Genomic DNA, 22,468 nt, shown 5'->3' on the forward strand with positions numbered 1-22,468 from the left:
GCTCTGACTGTCAGGTGGAACCAGAGCCAGACGAGTCTGGGTTTCAGTCCCACGCCAGGCGTCTGCTGTTTATAATGTTTGGGCTTGATGTAGGTCAACATGAATGAGCTTCAATGACACTCCAAGGAAAGCCTTTGAATCTGGTCGCTCAGATTGGCATGGCGGGCTGAGACAGGGTGGTCCTTACCGCGGTAAAACGCTTCAGCAGACGATCTTCTGGCTTTAAGCAGGTTGCTGAAAAATGAGCTCTTGTTGCAGAGTTAATATACCAAGTGTGCAGTAAAGACAAATGAGCCTGTTTCATAAGAACAGATGCAATCAGGGGACAAACTGATTCACCAAAACAAGTGATTTAAAAAATTTATTTATTGATAAAACTCACAAAGCTACTCAGATTTTGACAGTATACATAATTAAATTAATTTAAAATTATTTAATAGTAATCAAAAGGATTGCTCACCCAAAAATGTTTTTTTTTTTTTTTTGACTTGTGTCTTTCCAAACATGAGTGACTTTCTTCAGTGTAGCATAAAAGAAGATCAGTGGAAGTCAGTGGGCACCAAAACTGTTTGGTCACCAACATTCTTCAAAACATTTTCTTTTGTGTTTCGCAGAAGAAATAAAGTCATCTTTGGAACGACATGAGGATGAGTAAATGATGACCGAATCAGGTTTTGGAAAAGCACACACAGGACAAAACATTACCGATAAGTGTCATGAATAACATGGAATAAAGAACGGATCTGCCGCTGGATTCAGACCGCACACATGTACAAACGACTACAGAAGACATTTAACAGCCAAAAACACTGAATACCTTTCACTTTATCTGAAAGAACTCATCATGAAAGTTGATCATTCTCAGCTACAGAATACAAAAGCAATAATTGGCAACATGCTTTTATAATTCACCAAAAGATGGACTGTTTCTCAAAAACTGATATATATATTTATCATTTGGAATCTGAATATTATTATCAGTACCTTTCATAATGACAACATCAGGTGTTCACAGCGGCCACACAAACTCATAAACACACGGAGGAAAGGCTCTGAATGTCGCTCTGAGGACTTTCCCATTGTGTGTTGATGAAAACAGTCTCACAGAAGGAACAGGCGACCCGCCCGGAGGAAGACGGGGAATGTGCCGGTTTCCTGTGTTGGGCCGTGAACTGAGCTGAGCTGAGCTCCGCACCGCCGCCCTTCAGGAAACCGAAAGGGCTGCTTGACATTGAGGTTAAAGGGTTTTAAAAACTAAAACGTATTCACCTTGAAGTCTGATGTTGCGAACACCGCTCTTCCAAACAACAGTGGCATTTATGGGAAGTTCTTCATTTTTTAGGTCACAGTTTAATATGCAGAGTAAACAGAAACAAGACATCAAAGTTTGATCTCAGTGGGGTTTCACGGCTTCGCTTCAGACTGCGTTTCCTGAAAGCATCGTTAGCAAACTATGGTCGCGAGTTCTGTCGTTAGCAACATAGTTCAACGATTCTGTGTTTCCTGAAACCACAGTTCAAACGAACATTTGCAAACAGCATCAGAAGTATGAACGACAGCTCACGACGTCGGGTTAGAAGCACAGTTTCTCGTTAGCATTACTGCAAGGACTGGAAATACTGGAAAGCCTTTGCTGCACGATTCGCCACCTAGCAAGGGAGGATCGAAGTCTGAACAGTCTTGACAGTCTTTAACATCTTATATACCATTATACTGTAAATTTGGTGGAGAAGAACAACATAAATCCGCGGCTGATATTCATAAAGTATAAGATCTGTTAAGATTAAAAGTTTTCCGCCTGAAATCATTGATCTTTTTTCTTTGGCTCATTTCAGTACAACTAGTACACATATATTTGGCTTAGTTATTTTTTACTATTCAAAAGCTCTTAGAATTTAGTTTCTGATTTAAGTATGACAGAAAAGTGTGCTTGCGCTTATGTTTATATTCCTCAGAGGATTTTTGTAATATGATCTGGAAAGGTTACATGGTTTCACAACCTGAAGTGAATAAGATTGGTGCCAATTTAAACAGCACTACACAATGTAAAGGTAAAGCAGCTTGTTGACAGAACCTGAGCCAGAGATTCTCTGGAAGCGCAGCTGGAGGTTTTCCGGCTGTCGTGTGTGTCTGTTGTGTCGTGTGTGTGTGTGTGTGTGTGTTTGTGGCTGGCGTTCAGTGCTGAGATCTGGCATTAAGGATGAGGGTTAGCAGGCATGGCATCTGTGTGCGAGTCACTGATCAGTGTCCATCTCTTAAGAGCTGTGGATTAACCTAAATGGCTGTATGTAGAGTTCAGAAGTCCTTGTTATTAGCGACACCAGTGGCCGTTCAGGGAACTGCAGCACAAGAGACTGAACATGGCAGTGTGGGACCATAGTTTGAATGAATCCCTTTTCTTTGCACGACACATTACTGTTATTTGACGTTACAGGACAGAACAGCTCTTTCGGCATTACCCTGAACATTGTATAAGCATTAGTTTCATGTGTCGTTGAACAGAAGAGAGGCTCTCAGGAGGCCGTGTAAATGTGTAAACGTCACATCTTTTGATTTTCCCGGCAAAAACGTCCCAAGTCCTTCACATAAAAATCAGTCGACAGGCTTTCATACACAACCTAGGAAGTAAGATTAAGTTTAGTTACAAGCTGTTCACACATTGGCAATAAAAATTGACAAAACAACATTGACAAAATAACGCCAACATTTTCCTATTTACATGTTGTGTAAATACATAGGAAAATGTTGGCGTTATTTTGTCACTCATTGGGAGCAGTATGCTAGCTGGAGCCATTTACCTCCAGTGTTTGTGCTAAGCTAGGCTAGCGGTGGGTGCGTCAGACAGAGTTACGGCACGCACAGAGATGAGAAGGGTATGTGTGGACTTATCTAACTCTGGGGGATACGGGGAATAAGATAAAGTCCCAAAAAGTCGACGTGTTCCATTAATAATTTTTCTTTGTAACTGCATTTGTAGTGGGATCCCTGCTGAAAAATGCAGGACGGGTTAAAGAAGAGCAGACCTGTAGGATTTCAGTGGCTCTTACTGCTTGTGGCTTTATCTTGTCACGTCTGGTCAGGACATGTTGTGATGTCCAGTATGTTTCCCTACACTGAATGACAGCGTTAAGAGAGAGCAGACAGAAGTGCACTAAAGATGTGAATGTGACATGAGAAATAAGAAAACATAAGATAAATAAATGCTCTAGTTCAATCATCAGTTATGGCCTAGCGAAATAGTTCAGTTTATCAGAGCCACCAAAGGCAAGCGGTGACTCGCTGTAAAATCTCTCCTTGTTGTTTTGTTTTTGACTCTTCAAACCCATGAAGTTATTTTGATAAGATTACTCAGTGTTTTGATCAGAAAACTTTGCTCGTACTTGCCTACTGTACAGTCTCTAGTGCTCATCAAGGCTACATATTATTAGCTTAAATTTTATTATTTTAATATATTTTACAATGTTAATTGTCCTGTGATGGCAAAGATGATTTTTAATGATTGTCAGTTTTGAGTGTTAACTAGCTTACTTAAAATCCTCTGATACAAAAGAACTGCATTTATTTGAAATATAATCTTTTGTCACATTATACATGTCTTTACTAACACTTTTGATACATTTAATGCATCATTGATGAATAAAAGTATCACAAACGTTATTGAATGTTGATGAAATCGAGTTGATTTCCAAGCGCTCGCTGTATAAGCCTTGTGTATATATAAGGTGTGTCTCTGTGTGTTCTTACTTCCAAAAACTGTCCAATCAGATTAGAGCTTGACAGATCGAGAAAGTGCTTTCCAGTTTTGTGAGTTAAAGCATCAGATGGTCAGTGACTGGATGTCGGAGTTTATCTACTGATTCGCCCATCGCACTGTGAGCCATTCAGACCAGAGTGTGTGTGGATCTTTGAGTTCATTTCGAGTCCTGAAGTGTTTTGTATAAAACACAAGGTTTATCTCCAACATTATCTCTCAACAGATAGAGTTCCAGCCCAACTTCAGCTTGAGTTTTGTTTTCAGTGGAGTCTCTCTGTTTCCTTTGGTCTCTTCTGCTGGACGGATTCACAGCCATATTTACATTTATGAGGAATACTTCAGGCTTTATAATTGGTTTGTTTTTTGGGTGGCCTGTATTTTCAGTGTCTGTGTGTTTCTTGTGGCGAGACCGCAAGCCACACTTTCACTGACACACATCCAGCGCTTTTCTCTCTCTCTCTTTCATGCCCTCCTCTTCTATAAGAGTCTTTTTGACTTCTTGATAAGTGCAATAAGTGGTGAATTTGATGAGGCTATGAAATATGGCTTAGACATTCCCCATGGTACTGGGGTTAGTTAGATAAACACTGAAACTGAAACAAGACTGTTTTATCATGTGCTCTTCTGTCTATAAATGGGTGTTTTATGGGTATGGTCCCTTCAACATGATACCAGCCAAAGTCCACACAGCATGTAAGCCGACTGAACACGAATGGAGGATTGTGTGGTAACGGCTACAAACCAGCAGAGAACATGTGTAATAAATGTTTTGGCACATTACCATTATTCTTCAATAATAATCTAAGAGCTTAATATTTAGTTTAATTTTTAATCATTACTGGTGAGAAGCCAAAGGCATCAGCCAAAAAGAAATAAAACAAAACATGGTAACACTTTCTATGAAGCCCATGATTATTATGAATTATAGCTCCATTTGTACTTATTTATAAGTGTTACTATTCTATAAATATATTTATAAAGACTAATTTTATAATTACTAAGTCATGCTTTTGCTTTTTCAATGCACATGCTCATAATCCATTATACACTGATTTATAAGTATTAATTAGTCGTATGGTTCCATGAAATGTATTTATAAATATGCAGCCTGCATTGCTTTAATGTTATTATATTATAGTTACAATTACTTTTTAGTAATTCACATTTATTTCTGTCAAATAAGTGAATATGTGTTGTGTTCTTGTAAATACTTATTGTGAATGATAATACAGTTACTAACCTCAATAAATGCATCATTGATGGCTTTAAGTAAAATGAAAACACAGGATGTGATTTTCCTAAAGCAAATGTTAAGAAATCATGAAGATGTGCTCATTATACATTTTAAGTTGTTTACTTAATCCCGTTATAAAATAATGTGGAAAAAACACAGAAATCATTAATACAAACAGTAAAAAAAAAAAAAAAGGTCAAATTTGAACTTGATATCTCAAAAAATGAGCTTTCAGTAAGATTTAGTTTGGCTGCAGTACCAAACACTTCCACTAGATGACATTTTCTAGGAGTACAAGTGTGACTATTTTTTTCAGGACCATTTAACATTTTCGAAATCATGTCCATGATTTTTTTGTGTTCACATAGCAAGTGCTAAAACCTTTACCAAGTTGTGTACCATTTGGATGAAGTAAAAAAACTTAAAAAAAACTAAACGGAAGGCCACCAGAGGGGTACATCTCTAATGTTTATGTTTTATTTATATATATATATATAATATATAAATGTGGAATATTGCTTGGATAGAGTTTCCAATGCAATTTTTTTTTTTATCTGTGGGTCTTCATTGTCCTCATAAATCACTGTCTTTGTGCTCTTTTGTCCTGCCTGTTGTAGATTCAGCCGCTCATCTAGTGTGTTTGATGATCCCGAGTAAGTCTCTTTAACACACTGTGCTGTGAAAAACACTCTTGCAGGGACTGACACTGACTAATGTCTGCATGTGCCAAGCTGTGCTTTCAGCACTTTGTTTTGGTACACTACGGATGAACTTCTTTGTAATGTGGCTGTATTGCTTGTTGAGTGGGATGCTAATATAACGTAAACCTTTTATCCACAAATGTTTGCTAAAGCACTTGCATCTGATGTATACATTTATACTTGAATATGCTAAATTCACCTAAGAAAACCAAGCAGTATTTCTTATAAAATAAAAATGTATGTGTTTTTGCCATTTGTAAGGTAATATAAATTTGGTGGTTGTTTCAAAGTGTCTTTCAGCATATCTTCACACTTCTGCCCTTCTTTCTTTGGATGCATGGCTTATGGGCGGCACAACCTGCCTAATTATCAATGCTCACTGTGACTCACTGGCCCTGCTTTTTAACTGGTTGCTTAATAATAAAGTTGACAGAGGTTAACCATCTGATTAAATTTGATAAAGTACCAGTGATTCAATGAGCTTATCTCTCTCTGTAACAGGAGTGTGAGCATGATTGACATGCGAGGAAGTGAGGAAGACTCTATGTTGCCACCCCATAGTCAAGTTCGACATGAGCTCATGCACAACCAGTACAACATGCTGAAAGAGGAAGAAGACCACTGGCAGGACGTGAGTGTCTTTCGTCACTTGTTTCCTGTTAGATCCAGTAAATGGATCCGAATGTGTCTGCAATTGTATGATTGTGTTTCAGGACTTGGCCAAATGGAAGAGTCGCAGAAGGAGTGTGTCTCAGGACCTGATCAAAAAAGAAGAGGAGAGGAAAATGATGGAGAGACTATTAAGTGGAGGAGGAGGATCACAGAGAAGAAAAAGCATCAAGACGTACAGAGAAATAGTGGAGGAGAAGTATGTCTGCTCTACACTTTCCATTTATTACACTCCAACACTACAGATGGCCACGGGTCATTTCAGCAAAATCATATCAGCTAGAGTACTTGGTACTGAATGTACTGAATTTTGCCATAGGCACAACATTGCAAGCCTATATGACTGTCAGTAGTCTTACTGTAAGTGCCGTTATCGTCAGTGCTTTTACTGTGAGCACAGATACTTTCAGAAGTGTCACTGTCAATGGTGTTACTGTCAGTGATTTTACTGTCAATGGCTTTACAGTCAGCAGTGTTACTGTCAGTGGTGTCACAGTCAGTACAAATACTGTCAGTGCAGTTACTGTTACACCGTGTTCTAACTACACGTGCCGCAACGCCACCCACAAAGCGCATTAAAGGATCTTTTCCATGTTAATCAGAGTGTTTGTCCTAACCAGCCGCGACGGCGACACACGACGATTCTATTTTAGAAACGGTTTCTATTTTTCTGTGACGCCGCGCTGGAACAACAAACACAAAGTGTGGCGATGATAATCTCAGGTTCTGTTTATGTGCTTTATTTAATGTTAAAAGTGTGTAATGTGACTTTGAATATCATTTAGTGCTCCAGCTTTGTAGCTGTAAAAGCAACAATGGATAATTCACCTCAGATCTTGAAATTAAACAAATGGAAACAAGAACGTTCAAACTGTGAACAAACAAGTGTATTCTTTGACAAAGATGGTTTTAATAACTCAATAGCCTATGTATTTTTAATAATGTTTAAATGGTGTAATATTTGTGAATTTGATTATGTTACTACTTATCCATTTTCTTGCGAGTGCCGTTATGATTACTCTCGCCGCGAGACTGGACAGACAAATTATTTGTCGCTGGAATCTTATTGCATCTCGTCTGGTTAGGACACGGTGTTAGGGGTGTTACCATAAGTGATGTCACTGTTAGGGGTGTTACCGTAAGGGGTGTTACCATAAGTGATGTCACTTTTAGGGGTGTTACCATAAGTGATGCCACTGTTTGTGCTGTTACTGATAGGGGTGTTACCATAAGTGATGTTACTGTTAGGGTGTTACCGTAAGGGATGTTACCGTAAGTCATGTTACTGTTAGGGTGTTACCGTAAGGGGTGTTACCGTAAGTGATGTCACTGTTAGGGGTGTTACCATAAGTGATGTTACTGTTAGGGTGTTACCGTAAGGGGTGTTACCATAAGTGATGTTACTGTTAGGGTGTTACCGTAAGGGGTGTTACTGTAAGTCATATTACTGTTAGGGTGTTACCGTAAGGGATGTTACCGTAAGTCATGTCACTGTTAGGGGTGTTACCATAAGTGATGTTACTGTTAGGGTGTTACCGTAAGGGGTGTTACCATAAGGGATGTTACTGTTAGGGTGTTACCGTAAGGGGTGTTACCGTAAGGGATATTACTGTTAGGGTGTTACCGTAAGGGATGTTACCGTAAGTCAAGTTACTGTTAGGGTGTTACCGTAAGGGATGTTACCGTAAGTCATGTCACTGTTAGAGGTGTTACCATAAGTGATGTTACTGTTAGGGTGTTACCGTAAGGGGTGTTACCATAAGTGATGTTACTGTTAGGGTGTTACCGTAAGGGATGTTACCGTAAGTCATGTCACTGTTAGAGGTGTTACCATAAGTGATGTTACTGTTAGGGTGTTACCGTAAGGGGTGTTACCATAAGTGATGTTACTGTTAGGGTGTTACCGTAAGGGATGTTACCGTAAGTCATGTCACAGTTAGGGGTGTTACCATAAGTGATGTTACTGTTAGGGTGTTACCGTAAGGGGTGTTACCGTAAGTCAAGTTACTGTTAGGGTGTTACCGTAAGGGATGTTACCGTAAGTCATGTCACTGTTAGGGGTGTTACCATAAGTGATGTTACTGTTAGGGTGTTACCGTAAGGGGTGTTACCATAAGTGATGTTACTGTTAGGGTGTTACCGTAAGGGATGTTACCGTAAGTCATGTCACTGTTAGGGGTGTTACCGTAAGTCATGTTACTGTTAGGGTGTTACTGTAAGGGGTGTTACGATATGTGATGTTACTGTTAGGGTGTTACCGTAAGGGATATTACTGTTAGGGTGTTACCGTAAGGGATGTTACCGTAAGTCATGTCACTGTTAGGGGTGTTACCATAAGTGATGTTACTGTTAGGGTGTTACCATAAGGGGTGTTACCGTAAGTGATGTTACTGTTAGGGTGTTACCGTAAGGGGTGTTACCGTAAGTCATGTCACTGTTAGGGGTGTTACCATAAGTGATGTTACTGTTAGGGTGTTACCGTAAGGGGTGTTACCATAAATCATGTTACTGTTATGGTGTTACCGTAAGGGATGTTACCGTAAGTCATGTTACTGTTAGGGTGTTACCGTAAGGGATGTTACCGTAAGTCATGTTACTGTTAGGGGTGTTACCATAAGTGATGTTTCTGTTAGGGTGTTACCGTAAGTGATGTCACTGTTAGGGGTGTTACCATAAGTGATGTTACTGTTAGGGTGTTACCGTAAGTGATGTCACTGTTAGGGGTGTTACCATAAGTGATGTCACTGTTAGTGCTGTTACTGTTAGTGCTGTTACTGTTAGGGGTATTACCGTAAGTGACGTTACTGTTAGTATGTTACTGTTAGACATGTTACCGTAAGTGATGTTACTGTTAGTGCTGTTACTGTGATTGCAGTTAGTGTCAGTAGCGTCACTGTCAATGATGATGTTACTGTGGTGGCATTTCTGTCAGTACAAATACTGTCAATGTCGTTACTGTAAGTGATGTTACTATTAGTGTAAGTAGCGTCACTGTCAATGGTGTTACTATCAGAGCAGTTACTGTCGGTGGAGTTACTGTTGGTGATGTTACTGGGGTGGCATTACAGTCAGCAATGTTACTGTCAGGGGCGTTACTGTAAGAGATGTAACTGTTGGTGGCATTACTGTCAGTAGTGTTACACTCAGCTCTGTTGTTTTAAGTGAAGTTGCTGTCAGTGGTTTGAGAGTAAGTGGTGTTATTGTCACTGGTGTTAAACAGTCACAGTGACATTACTGTTAGTCATAAGACTGTCAGTGGTGTTACTGTCACTGAAGTTACTGTTAGTGACATTGCTGTCAATGACTTTGCAGTCAGTGATGTTACTGTCAGTGTGTTTACTGTCAGTACAGATACTGTAAATGCCTTTACTGCATGTTCTGTTACTGTGAGTGGCATTACTGTCAATGGCTTTAAAGTCTGTAATGTTACTGTCAGTTCTTATTTTTGTCAATGGCATTACTGTATGTTGTCTTGCTGTCAGTGAAGTTACTGTCAGTGGTCAGTGGTGTTACGGTCAGTGATGTTACTGTAACTGTGGTTACTGTTACCTGTGTTACGGTCAGTGATGTTACTGTAACTGTGGTTACTGTTACCTGTGTTAGAGTCAGTGATGTTACTGTTGGTGCTGTTACCATGAGTATGGTTATTGTCAGTGGTGTTAACATAAGTGAAGTTACTTTAAATGGTATTTATATCAGTGATGTTACTGTGGTATTACTGTCAGTGCCTTTACAGTCAGTAATGTTACAAAATTGTTATCAAATAAAAACTGCTGTAAGCTAGTGGATCTCAATCATTGATACAATAATAAGTCTCTAGTGACATTTCACTTTCTCTACTAGGGAGCGTCGTGAACAGGAGTTGCATGAAGCCTACCGGAGCGCCCGCACACCAGAGGAAGCAGCTTCTGTGCTGCAGCGTTATGCCCTGCGCTTCACCATCAGTGAGGCCGTTCTCGAGCGCCTCAAACTCCCCAAGCTGCTGGAGAGGAGTGTGTCGGCCGACCCAACTCGTCACTCCTCGTTCCCCGTCTCCTCAGACATCTCCTCCTCTTTCAGTGCTTCCTCAAACCCGCTGCAGTACCTGAGGCAGCAGTCTCTCCCCGCAGCCAAGTTCATATCCTCGGTGGAAGCACAGGTGACGGGGTACAGCACAGAGCCGGTGACGGGATACAGCACAGAGACGGTGACGGGATACAGCACAGAGACGGTGATGGGATACAGCACAGAGACGGTGACGGGATACAGCACAGAGCCGGTGACGGGATACAGCACAGAGACGGTGACGGGATACAGCACAGAGACGGTGATGGGATACAGCACAGAGACGGGAAACGGCGGAGATACAGAGTGTGTTTCAGGTCCATCTCACTCGCATGAGACAGCGCCCTCTCTGGCTCCGAGACCTTACAGACAGAGCAGAAGTAGCACTGCTAAGGTACAGACAGCACAGGAATCAACATTTATCATAGCAGTGTTTACTTTTTAAAAGGTTTTATAACTGATACAAAATCTATAGTTTAGGACTGAAAAAAAAGTTTTTTTGAATGTGAGTAAAAAGTAACACGATGTCACTACGCAACATTCTTATTACTTATAATAGGGACAATCCACAGGGAGATTTATTCTGTAATTTCTTACTTGTTTCTCCTTGACTGAAATTTCGTAGGAATTTTTATTTATTTATTTGTTTGTATCCCTTATAAATAGACCTCAGCAACGTGTCTCCTCTAGAGTTTCAGAAGAGAAAAGAAATTTGCGACCAAAAGTCAAACTTTTCACTTTTCAAAAGTCAAAAACAATCATTCTCTTAAGATCAAGTGATCTGACCTATGTTATCCACATTAATTTAGCAGTTTTAAATGTGTCAAGGATCGCCTCATTTAGGTCTATTTCTGTTTCCTTTAAGAGAAATATGAATGGTTCTGATGAAGAGCTCTGTCTTCAGAGCTGTAGAAGAGCTATGAGGAGTATGATGTTGACTCCATCAGCTGCCATGCGCTCTGCCACACCACCCACACTGAGTAGAAATATCCTGGATAATTCAGTGCTGTAGGAATGTGCTCCGTTCGTCTCCTTAGAGAAGTGAAGTGTTCCAGAATAATCCAACAATAGCAGATGTTGCCCTCTGGTGGCTGGAATGAGTGTTGTGAGTTAAAGTGGGCATGTGTTGAATGGGTGCTAGTGTTCCCTAGGTATGAGTGTGTGAGTGTGTTTGTGAATGGGTTCTTTCTATGTGAAGTGCTCCATAGAAGGACAAAAACACACAGAGCAGATCAGCACATCTAAAACACGCACATACCTTTTTTGTTTGTCATGGTAGGGACTTTACATCAACTCGTTTTATATGCTGAGCTAGTGATCATATAAACATATTCCCTACCTCTCTGCACTGACATGACATTGTTATTAACACATTATTTAGTCTGTTTATTAAGCGGTTTCCTTGTAGGAGCTGTTGACTGACTGCAAAGCACAGTGATTGCGATAAGCTACCGTAACGTATTTTAAATGCAAATTAAAATTATTTTATAAACAGTAGATTTTGTTTTCCAGTAACAACTATAAAATAGTGTATATTTTTCTTGGAAAGCTAAATTGCATGATATATTAAGACTTAATTTTAGAGTATATATTAGTAAGTTAATATTTTCATTCTTTTTTGCATAAATCAAGTATAAATCTAACTGAATTAAATAGGACTTACATTATATGCAATCAGCCATAATGAATTTATTAATCCATGAAATAGTATGATAAGTGAGTAGCATTAGTAAACCTAAAGTTGTCATGAAAGTGAAGTTACACTAGTATTTTCTCTAGGGATGCACCGAATATTCGGCCACCGAAAATTTTCGGCCGAAAATGGCCCAAAAGTGTATTTTCGGTTTTCGGCCGAAATACTTTTATCACCGAAACAATACGGCCGAAATGTTGTGATGACGCAAACAGCAGATACCGCGACCTGCACGTGCTTGTCTGAAGCAACATATCTGCGGTGTGGACGTAATTTCAATATATCTGAGAGTGACCCACGGACAGTGATTTTTAAAACACAGACGTCCCAAGTCTTCCGGAAGTTCCGGGAGTCTCCCGCGTATTGATAGCGGCTCCCTGATGCCCGCAAATTAGTTTAAATCTCCCGGAATCGCGAGCGAGCATGAGCGCGCATACGTAGCGCGCGCGCGGCAGAGAGAGGGAGCGAGAGACCTTGCGTGTGTGTGCAGAGCAGCCGTCATTTATCAGAGGTGTGTGTGTTTACCTTAGCTGTTTATGGTTTTTGCAACTCACGTCCATGAGCATATAGCTGCAGATATTATTATGGGCTATGGCAGTATTGACCTAAATCTAAATGCACTTTGTTTTTATGAGAGAACATTTCATTTTTAAACCTTTCTGCAGGCCAGTAGGCTTTTACATTATTATTTAATGTACACATGAGTGGGGTCAAGTTAAACATTTAATTTTATACTTTGCAATGTGCTAAATAAATATTTGCATAAAATTAATTGATTTATTCTTTGAAACTTTAATATTAATTTATGCAATGCCTTGATTATAGTAAAGTTAGTACACAGTCATAGCCATAAATGCAATGGTACTAATAATTGGCATAATTTATTTCGGTGTTTCGGTTTTCGGCCTTAGTTTCCTCTTTTTCGGTTTTCGGTTTCGGCCAATAATTTTCATTTCGGTGCATCCCTAATTTTCTCCTCTACGGTGTCGTATATCTGAGTGAAACGCTTCTGGAACAAGAACAAATGTGGGCGGGGCTTGATTGTGTCTGTGAGGAATAGAGTGCCGAAGTTATGACGTCACTTTGTAGGCCAAAACGCGGAAGTGAGTTAGCATTTTAGCACTACCGGTTCCCTCGCCCTAAAGTCTACGGGTTTTTTGAATGGGTTTTTGCTAAATCGCCTGAAATAAGGTCTGTGGTTAACAAAGCCTCTAAATATTTTCACGTTTTGATCTATGACATAAAACACACCAGTTATAACCTGCTTGTGATTTTTTTTAAACTTTATTGTGTCTTAAAAACGGTGGTTGCTAACAAGTTGCTAAAAGGGACTACATCCTTTGGCGGGGACTTTAGACGTCATCATGACAAACATGAAATCTCTCACTAGCCCGCGTTTCAGCTTCACGTTCAGCTTCACGTTCTTAGAAGTTTACCTTTCAGTTAATATACATAACGTTATTTTTGTTTTGTCCCGAGATGCAACCACAAGACATCGAATGAAAATGAAATCTCGTTTTACCGTTTTCCGTCCGATGTTACCCAGCGGAGACTCTGGGTTCGTGCCAGATGGAGTAAAAAAGGCTAGCAGTAGCAAGAATAAACGTTTTTCATAACCAAATCAACAGCTAAAATACCTTTTGTCTTTCTCTTAAAATATCTAAAAGCTTGTTTACTTTGCCATTGTTTATTAGATATCCGCTGCAGTTTTATTAAAGGCTAACGTTACGTTGAGAAATGTGTTTAATTAAAATATTCAAAATAATACCTGGTTTATTGACTTTTATTGTAACTTGTTTGGATATAATTATAGAAAGGGTGGGTCCTGCACCCTGATATTTGTGAACTTGGCTTTTACCCACTTATAATAATATGATTGTATTTGTAAACAGCATTACCGGTAGTTAAGGCATTAGGTAACAATGTTAATCTTTGTTATTTTAGTAGTAAATGTTAAACTATATTTAATGTGCTATATAAACGTGGACAATTCCCAGAGAACACGCTGATATGTATAGCCTTAATGCACTGTAAGTTGCCTGTCTGACAAATACACAAATTAAATGTTAAACTATTGTATACTATTGTAACTACACTCCAGTCAGCTCACAGTAATGTGAATGTGAGATAAAATGTTCTACACTGGCTCTCACATTGGGGCTTGTGGATTACCAGGTAAAAATATATAGAAAATGTTAACAAAATGAGTATATATGGTTTATTTAGGGAACATATATAGTTTAATTATAATATATTATAATAAGCATTTGCTATTGGACAATTCTCTTTAAATTCAACATATATAATTATACACAACTATTATATTAAATGTTTGGAATTTAACTGTGTTATGCTTGTTCAGAGATTATTTGTATAGTTATCTTAAATACATAGAACACTATTATAACTCCTCTATCTCTCCCTAGTTTTACTTACCGAGACTCGATAAACCTTGTCCCTCTGGCCCGTACAATACCGGCAAGTAAACCAGCATCTAAGCTGCACTGTTCATGTCCAGATTTATAGTGGTTCTCTCCTCGATCTATGGTTTTTCTATCGTCTAAGAAAAAGGACATAAGATTGGAAATTGATACGGCCATAGCTAACCTTAGTGCTTCTGAGATGGTAAAAGCGCGTTTTTTTCCTGGCGAATTAGCAAATGCAAACATACAATCAAACATAATACAGTAAAAGATAATCTTTAAAGTTTATTTGGGGCACAATGATCAGGCATAATAATCTTAATCACAAAGAAAATAATATTAAGGTTTATATAAACTAACAAAATAATAAACGAATAAATAAAACATTAACAAAAGATTAAAAAAATCTCAGAGAGGCACGCATAAACAAAATTAGTTTCTAACATTTTTGGAAAAAACGAATGGGCAATATTTCTCATGAAAAAGTGGATAAGTGTTCATACCATAGACTGTAAAAAAAATAAGTCCATACACAGCGCAGATCACCAGGGGTGGTGGTGGCGCAATGGATAAGACACATGCCTTTGGTGTGAGAGACCCGGGTTCGAATCCACTGTGAGACACCAATGTGTCCCTGAGCAAGACACTTAACCCCTAGTTGCTCCAGAGGCGTGCGACCTCTGACATATATAGCAATTGTAAGTCGCTTTGTATAAAAGCGTCAGCTAAATGAATAAATGTAAATGTAAATGTAGATCATAATGAGCGAGCGTGTTTTTTAAATAAAGTTTGAGGAAGCTTGATGATGACGTTGATCCGCGACCATGGTGTGCTGTAGTCCGTTTATAGCCTACCGTTAGCATTTTATATCTGGCGGCTTTATTTAGGCTTCAAAATGTATCAATTTTGGATTAACTTGTAAAGATTATCTTGATAGACAAAACGTGTTAGGGTCACAACTCTTTGTTGAACACAGATCTTATTTTTTGCGATTTTCCAAAAGTCTATGGGGAAAATGCATTGCTTTTTGATCGAGGGAACCCATGCGCCGCTAACTTCCGGGTTGTCCTACAAAATGACGTCATAACTTCGGCACTCTATTGATTGGATGATTGTGGTTTGCTATTGGCTGATCTCATGTGAGTGACAGGTTATAGCTCCGCCCTCGTCATCAGAGAAGAGAAGAGATGCTGCAAGAGGAACTTATTCTGAGTCGAGATTATTAACACTATAATGATGTGCACCGATAAATCATTTATAACAAACACTGAAATATTCCACTAAAGAAAAATAATTGTCCATTTTGATTACATTGTGACTTTAAATTGCTCCTTTATTGTCAAACACAATTTCGCTTCTCAAGTCTTGTTTTAAAGATTTTTAAATTTACAAGAATATGAGAAAAACTGATGAAGAACATGAGTGAAATGAGTGTTTACTTAGTATATTGAATCTCTCTCTCCCTCTCTCTCTCCATCTCTCTCTCTCTCTCTCCATCTCTCTCTCTCTCTCTCTCTCTCTCTCTCTCTCTCTCTCTCTCTCCATCTCTCTCTCTCTCTCTCTCCCCATCTCTCTCTCCATCTCTCTCTCTCTCTCTCAGGATGAAATGGTGCGAGTGAATGGAGAAAGGGAGGATGATGAGCAGAAGGGAGGAAGAAACAGAGAGAGGGAAGAAGACTGTCTGCCGTTCCTCTCGTCTCCCCTCCAGCACACAGACTCAGACCTCACAGATCCCGATGTGTCCGATGGATGCACACACACACCGGGGCGCTGCGAGAGCCTCAGGGAACACACACAGGTGAGGACAGGACTGGACAGATATTATATGAAATCTGTTCTGTCAGCATGATGTGTAGTTGTGCTTGGTTTTATTTGTGCACATGATTTTTGTCAAGGCTGTCATACAGAGAAATTATGAACACATGCGTGAAACAAGATAAAACTAGCAAAATATAATAACTGATTATGTTGTAGTCAGTGTTTGCTTTTTCCTGTCAGCTTTTTGGTTTTCACTTTTTTTTTTTTTTTTTTGCTTAATAATTTGTCATACCTTAACCAGGTTTAGTGTTTTGTTCTTCCCTCATATTTAAAATAAGAGTCCATCCTCATATTTTGAGTGTTTAATCGAAAACAATTATGCCCTCCATACATCACTTTTGGTCACTCTTGTGTGTGTGTGAACAACACAAGCCTGAGAACAGAGAGTTTATACTGAGTAGAGTGTGTGTAACACTGCACAGACTGAAGGAGCGACGGTCCCGCAGGTCAGAGATAACTCGATGTCCACAGAAGTGTTGGAGATCAAACCAGAAGACACTGTTACAGGTTGGCCAGCTCTTATGAGATATCAATCTTCCAGTTCACCTACTTCTTCTTCATAATCCTGTATATATTCTCAGTCAATAACCGCTGTTCCTGCACAGATGAGGAGCAGACAGATGAGACGTGTATGAGTGACTCTCTGCAGACCGTGATTCAGGCGGACTCTTCTGCACAGGTTCTGCTTTCAGAAAAATACACTGACTAAATACTACATATGCATATTATGATTACTAGAAGAATTAAATGTATTTGCTGTATGTATTTGACCTTGATTTCTTTGGATTTGGTTGAAGGTCAATAAACTAGTAACGGAGATCCCACAGAATCCATCAGAAGCATCTGATGCAGAATCATGTAGAACCAAACCAGGTGAGTGTCGCTGAAGACCAGCGCTGGCCAACATCAGCCTCAGGTGTTTATCCTCTCCATCAGATATAGACAGGTCAGGACTCTCGTCGGGTTTAGAGCTGGACATCAGCGCTCAGTTAACATCGCTATCCAGTTATCCCAAATTGGCTGCAGTTCTTGAGTCTAAACCCACATCACTGTCACACACACACTGAGAGACATGAACATGTTGTATCAACATCTGAATGAGCAGATAAACTTGTGTTATTGAACTTTCATATGAAATATTCAATGTATCTCTGATTGATTTTATGTCACTGATTTGCTTCAGTGTTTGGGGAATCTTCCACACCTCAAATATGGATCAAACTCTGCTTTATATAATAATTAAGAAAAACTTGGTAACACTTTATTTTTACAGTGTCCTTCTTTCATATGTTACATGTACTTACCATACTAATAACAGCAAGTTATGCATAATTACGTGCAATTTACCCTCAAGGATATGTTGTTGATTATTACTCCGTACTTAAATATATAATTACACTGCAATGACATCTTAAAATAAAGTGTAACCAAAAACCTTCTTTTTTTATACACTCACCTAAAGGATTATTAGGAACACCACACTAATACTGTGTTTGACCCCCTTTCGCCTTCAGAACTGCCTTAATTCTACATGGCATTGATTCAACAAGGTGCTGAAAGCATTCTTTAGAAATGTTGGCCCATATTGATAGGATAGCATCTTGCAGTTGATGGAGATTTGTGGGATGCACATCCAGGGCACGAAGCTCCCGTTCCACCACATCCCAAAGATGCTCTATTGGGTTGAGATCTGGTGACTGTGGGGGCCATTTTAGTACAGTGAACTCATTGTCATGTTCAAGAAACCAATTTGAAATGATTCGAGCTTTGTGACATGGTGCATTATCCTGCTGGAAGTAGCCATCAGAGGATGGGTACATGGTGGTCATAAAGGGATGGACATGGTCAGAAACAATGCTCAGGTAGGCCGTGGCATTTAAACGATGCCCAATTGGCACTAAGGGGCCTAAAGTGTGCCAAGAAAACATCCCCCACACCATTACACCACCACCACCAGCCTGCACAGTGGTAACAAGGCATGATGGATCCATGTTCTCATTCTGTTTACGCCAAATTCTGACTCTACCATCTGAATGTCTCAACAGAAATCGAGACTCATCAGACCAGGCAACATTTTTCCAGTCTTCAACTGTCCAATTTTGGTGAGCTCGTGCAAATTGTAGCCTCTTTTTCCTATTTGTAGTGGAGATGAGTGGTACCCAGTGGGGTCTTCTGCTGTTGTAGCCCATCCGCCTCAAGGTTGTGCGTGTTGTGGCTTCACAAATGCTTTGCTGCATACCTCGGTTGTAACGAGTGGTTATTTCAGTCAAAGTTGCTCTTCTATCAGCTTGAATCAGTCGGCCCATTCTCCTCTGACCTCTAGCATCAACAAGGCATTTTCGCCCACAGGACTGCCGCATACTGGATGTTTTTCCCTTTTCACACCATTCTTTGTAAACCCTAGAAATGGTTGTGCGTGAAAATCCCAGTAACTGAGCAGATTGTGAAATACTCAGACCGGCCCATCTGGCACCAACAACCATGCCACGCTCAAAATTGCTTAAATCACCTTTCTTTCCCATTCTGACATTCAGTTTGGAGTTCAGGAGATTGTCTTGACCAGGACCACACCCCTAAAAGCATTGAAGCAACTGCCATGTGATTGGTTGATTAGATAATTGCATAAATGAGAAATTGAACAGGTGTTCATAATAATCCTTTAGGTGAGTGTACATTTCACACTCAGTTCCCATCCTTTTTGAGTCATTTGTTTTTAACCAAATTAATTAAATGAATAATTCATGAAATCACTGAAAGTGCATGTTTTAAAATTTACATTTGTGTGTATTTTCCAGATTTGACTGAAAAGGCTGGAAATGTAAGTAAAAAAAATAAAAGAATCTGTTCATCTGTCTCTCCTCCTCATCCCTGAAGCGTCTGATGTTTGTTTTCTGGCTGTTTCTCATCTGGTATTATTTTATTCCTTTTCTACAAGCACTAAAATGTTTGTCCATTACAAATCTTCCTACAATGGTCTCTTTGACGCTCAGAAGTAAATGGCTTAAAACATATCAGAATGAGTCCGGACCTGAACATCCCATTCAAGTTTTGTTAAGTGAGAGTACACACTTGTGGCTTCTAGAGAAGCATATACACAGCAAAATCCCCAGAGTTAAATGAACTCTGCCCAGAGTACATATGGTCCCACTCTAAAAAGTAACTCTGAATCAGAGTTAAAGTTAGTGATAATTAAGTGATTAATTAAGTGATGATTGAGCATTAGTGATGAACACCTGCTGTTAATAAGCAGAATCACTGAAGGAAAGAGAAACAACAAGAACAGAAAAAGAGAAACACAAGAACTTCAACTGACTTCAACCACAGACTTAGATTACATCAACTGAAGATAAAAGAAGACATTACATCTGTGAAGATCTCAGCAGAGGAGGATTAAACAACTCCACAAACAGCATTACCAGCTTCACTTATTACTAACCAGACTGACTTTATTTCTTTAAGTTATTTAAGTTCTTATTGAGAATTAACAGAGGTTTAGATATTGATATTTTATGTTGAAAATGTTTGGTCACCATTATGGTGATCAGTGGATGTGTTTACACTGGCACAAAAAATCTGATCTTTTACTCACATCTGACACAGATCGGAATTTGTTGCACACGGGTAAACACAGAAATCCGCACAAGATCCAATTTTTCCGTATCCGATCTGAGCCACTCGCAAATGTGGTTTTAAATCAGATACAAATCCGATATCTGGACATCCGACCTACTTCTAAACACACGTATCCGATTCCACTTTGAATTCCAAGCCACTACAAGGCGAGGACAACACGTTTACTCACAAAGATAGCTTTTTAATGTTGTATTATGGGGCAGCTGTCCCTGTATTCGCTCGCTCACAGCTTTTTATTGAGGTGATAACTTCACTGTAATTAAACCAACAAGCTTCACTATTAGGTTACTCACTCTCGCTCGCTCGCTCACTCTGGTTAAAGGGGTGGTTGAGTATGATTTCACTTTTCTAACTTTAGTTAGTGTGTAATGTTGCTGTTTGACTATAAACAACATCTGCAAAGTTACAACCTTCAAAGTTCAAAGCAAAGGGAGATATTTTCTTTTAAAGAAATTGCTTTTTAAGGACTACAACAAATGGCTGGTAGAGACTACACAACATTCCTCCCGGGTTAGTGACATCACCAACCCTAAAATTTACATAAATCCCGTCCCTGGGAACACGATTTATAGATTATCAAGACAGAATATGCTAGTCAATGACTAGAAGATAACTACACATCAGCTACATAAATTCATCAACTAATCATTCAGAAATGTTGTCTACATGTTGTCACTTCATTAGTCTCTCCATCTTTGTCTGACTTCGGTTTGAACATAAAAGGCTATACGTTTTTGAAATTTTCAGTGCATGTCTGTGTGAGGTAATCAAAGCTGCTAAGAACAAGCTCTTGAAGCTCTGCCCTCTGTGCGTGGAGCAGCAGCTCATTTGCATTTAAAGGGACAGACACAAAAACTATGCGTTTTTGCTCACCCTCAAAAAGTGACAATTTCCGGCCATTCAAAACCAGGGTCCACCATGTGCATAGTAAATCGATCACCGAAAATAATTTTGGGCGGGAATTAATGCACGGACATCGGATACCAGTCCTGTCTAAAATGAATGTAAACAGGCGGGCCAAAAATTGGATATGGTCAAAAGATTGGATCTGTGCATGAAGACTTGCAGTGTAAATGCAGTAAGTGTTTCCTTTAGTTGGGCAGTTTGACTCTTGGCTTTTTATGTGAGTTTGTGGTCTTTGTTGTTTAACAAATGTTGAAAACAAGATACATAATTTGTTGCAAAGGAAGCCAGAAACAAAGATGATCAGGTGATATGGTTTTCAGCATCATAAAGTAGAAACATTCACTGATCTTATCCCTAACCAAAAGATTTGTTATTAATAGACTATATTCACCAACAACACTTTCTTGCAACAGATCAGACATTATGTAATTTTTTTTTAGACACACACAGACATCAAGAATCAACACAGGAATCTCATCAATGGTGACATGCTTCATGCCGCAATGCATGCTGGGAGCAACAAGTTTTATACTATGATGGCTCCCAGCATGCATTGTGGCATGACGCAGGTCACCATTGTTGAGATTCATATGCTGATTATTGATGTCTGTGTGTCAAGTCAAGTCAAGTTTATTTGTATAGCGCTTTTCACAATACAGATTGTATCAAAGCAGCTTCACAGTATTAAATTAAAATGATACAACAAAGTTTGTTTCAAGAGGAATTTATTGATTGATAAAATTAGATTAATATCCCCAAAATATCCCCAACTGAGCAAGCCAAAGGCAACAGTGGCAAGGAACCGAAAAACTCCATCAAGTGACCTAATGGTGTCCTAAAACTCCATCAGGTGACCTAATGGAGAAAAAAAACCTTGGGAGAACCCAGGCTCAGTCGGGAGCCAGTTCTCCTCTGGCATTTATGTGTGTGTGTCTAAAGATTTTTCCATAATGTATTTTAAAAATCAAAATTCAGAAGAAATAACAACTTTTGGTCAGGGATTAGATCAGTGATTTCTTCTACTTTATGATGCTGAAAACTATTATAATCTGATCATCTTTGTTTCTGGTTTCCTTTGCAAAAAAATATGTGTTTTGTTAAACACTGTTACAAAGACCACAAACTCACATAAAAAGCCAAGAGTCAAACTGTCGACCTAAAGGAAACACTGATCGCCATAATGGTGACATTACATTTATATGTATATATGTTTGAATACACCAAACATTTTCAAGGCAGAAATAAAGTCAGTCTGGTTAGTAATAAGTGAAGCTGGTAATGCTGTTTGTGGAGTTGTTTAATCCTCCTCTGCTGAGATCTTCACAGATGTAATGTCTTCTTTTATCTTCAGTTGATGTAATCTAAGGCTGTGGTTGAAGTCAGTTGAATTTCTTGTTTCTCTTTTTCTGTTCTTGTTGTTTCTCTTTCCTTCAGTGATTCTGCTTGTTAACAGCAGGTGTTCATCACTAATGCTCAATCATCACTTAAACTCTGATTCAGAGTTACTTTAACACTCTTTTTAGTGGGACCATATGTACTCTGAGCAGAGTTCATTTAAAGGTGCAGTCTGCAAGAATGATCGTGGTTTCTCCC

At 39.1% G+C, this 22,468-nt stretch overlaps 1 protein-coding gene across 1 annotated transcript in view; it reads left to right on the plus strand.

Annotated features, from left to right (window-relative positions):
• The window catches only part of limch1b (LIM and calponin homology domains 1b), a 153,693-nt gene that overhangs the window by 108,688 nt on the left and 22,537 nt on the right, over nucleotides 1-22,468 (plus strand). Inside the window, 9 exon segments of the mRNA XM_082177648.1 lie at nucleotides 5,606-5,641; nucleotides 6,191-6,320; nucleotides 6,403-6,557; nucleotides 10,202-10,796; nucleotides 16,119-16,316; nucleotides 16,759-16,843; nucleotides 16,942-17,015; nucleotides 17,134-17,209; nucleotides 19,132-19,154. Of these exon segments, the coding sequence (XP_082033774.1) occupies nucleotides 5,606-5,641; nucleotides 6,191-6,320; nucleotides 6,403-6,557; nucleotides 10,202-10,796; nucleotides 16,119-16,316; nucleotides 16,759-16,843; nucleotides 16,942-17,015; nucleotides 17,134-17,209; nucleotides 19,132-19,154 (1,372 nt within the window).

Source organism: Leuciscus leuciscus, assembly GCF_965113295.1.
Source record: "Leuciscus leuciscus genome assembly, chromosome: 8".
In the NCBI taxonomy this organism is placed as follows: domain Eukaryota; kingdom Metazoa; phylum Chordata; class Actinopteri; order Cypriniformes; family Leuciscidae; genus Leuciscus; species Leuciscus leuciscus.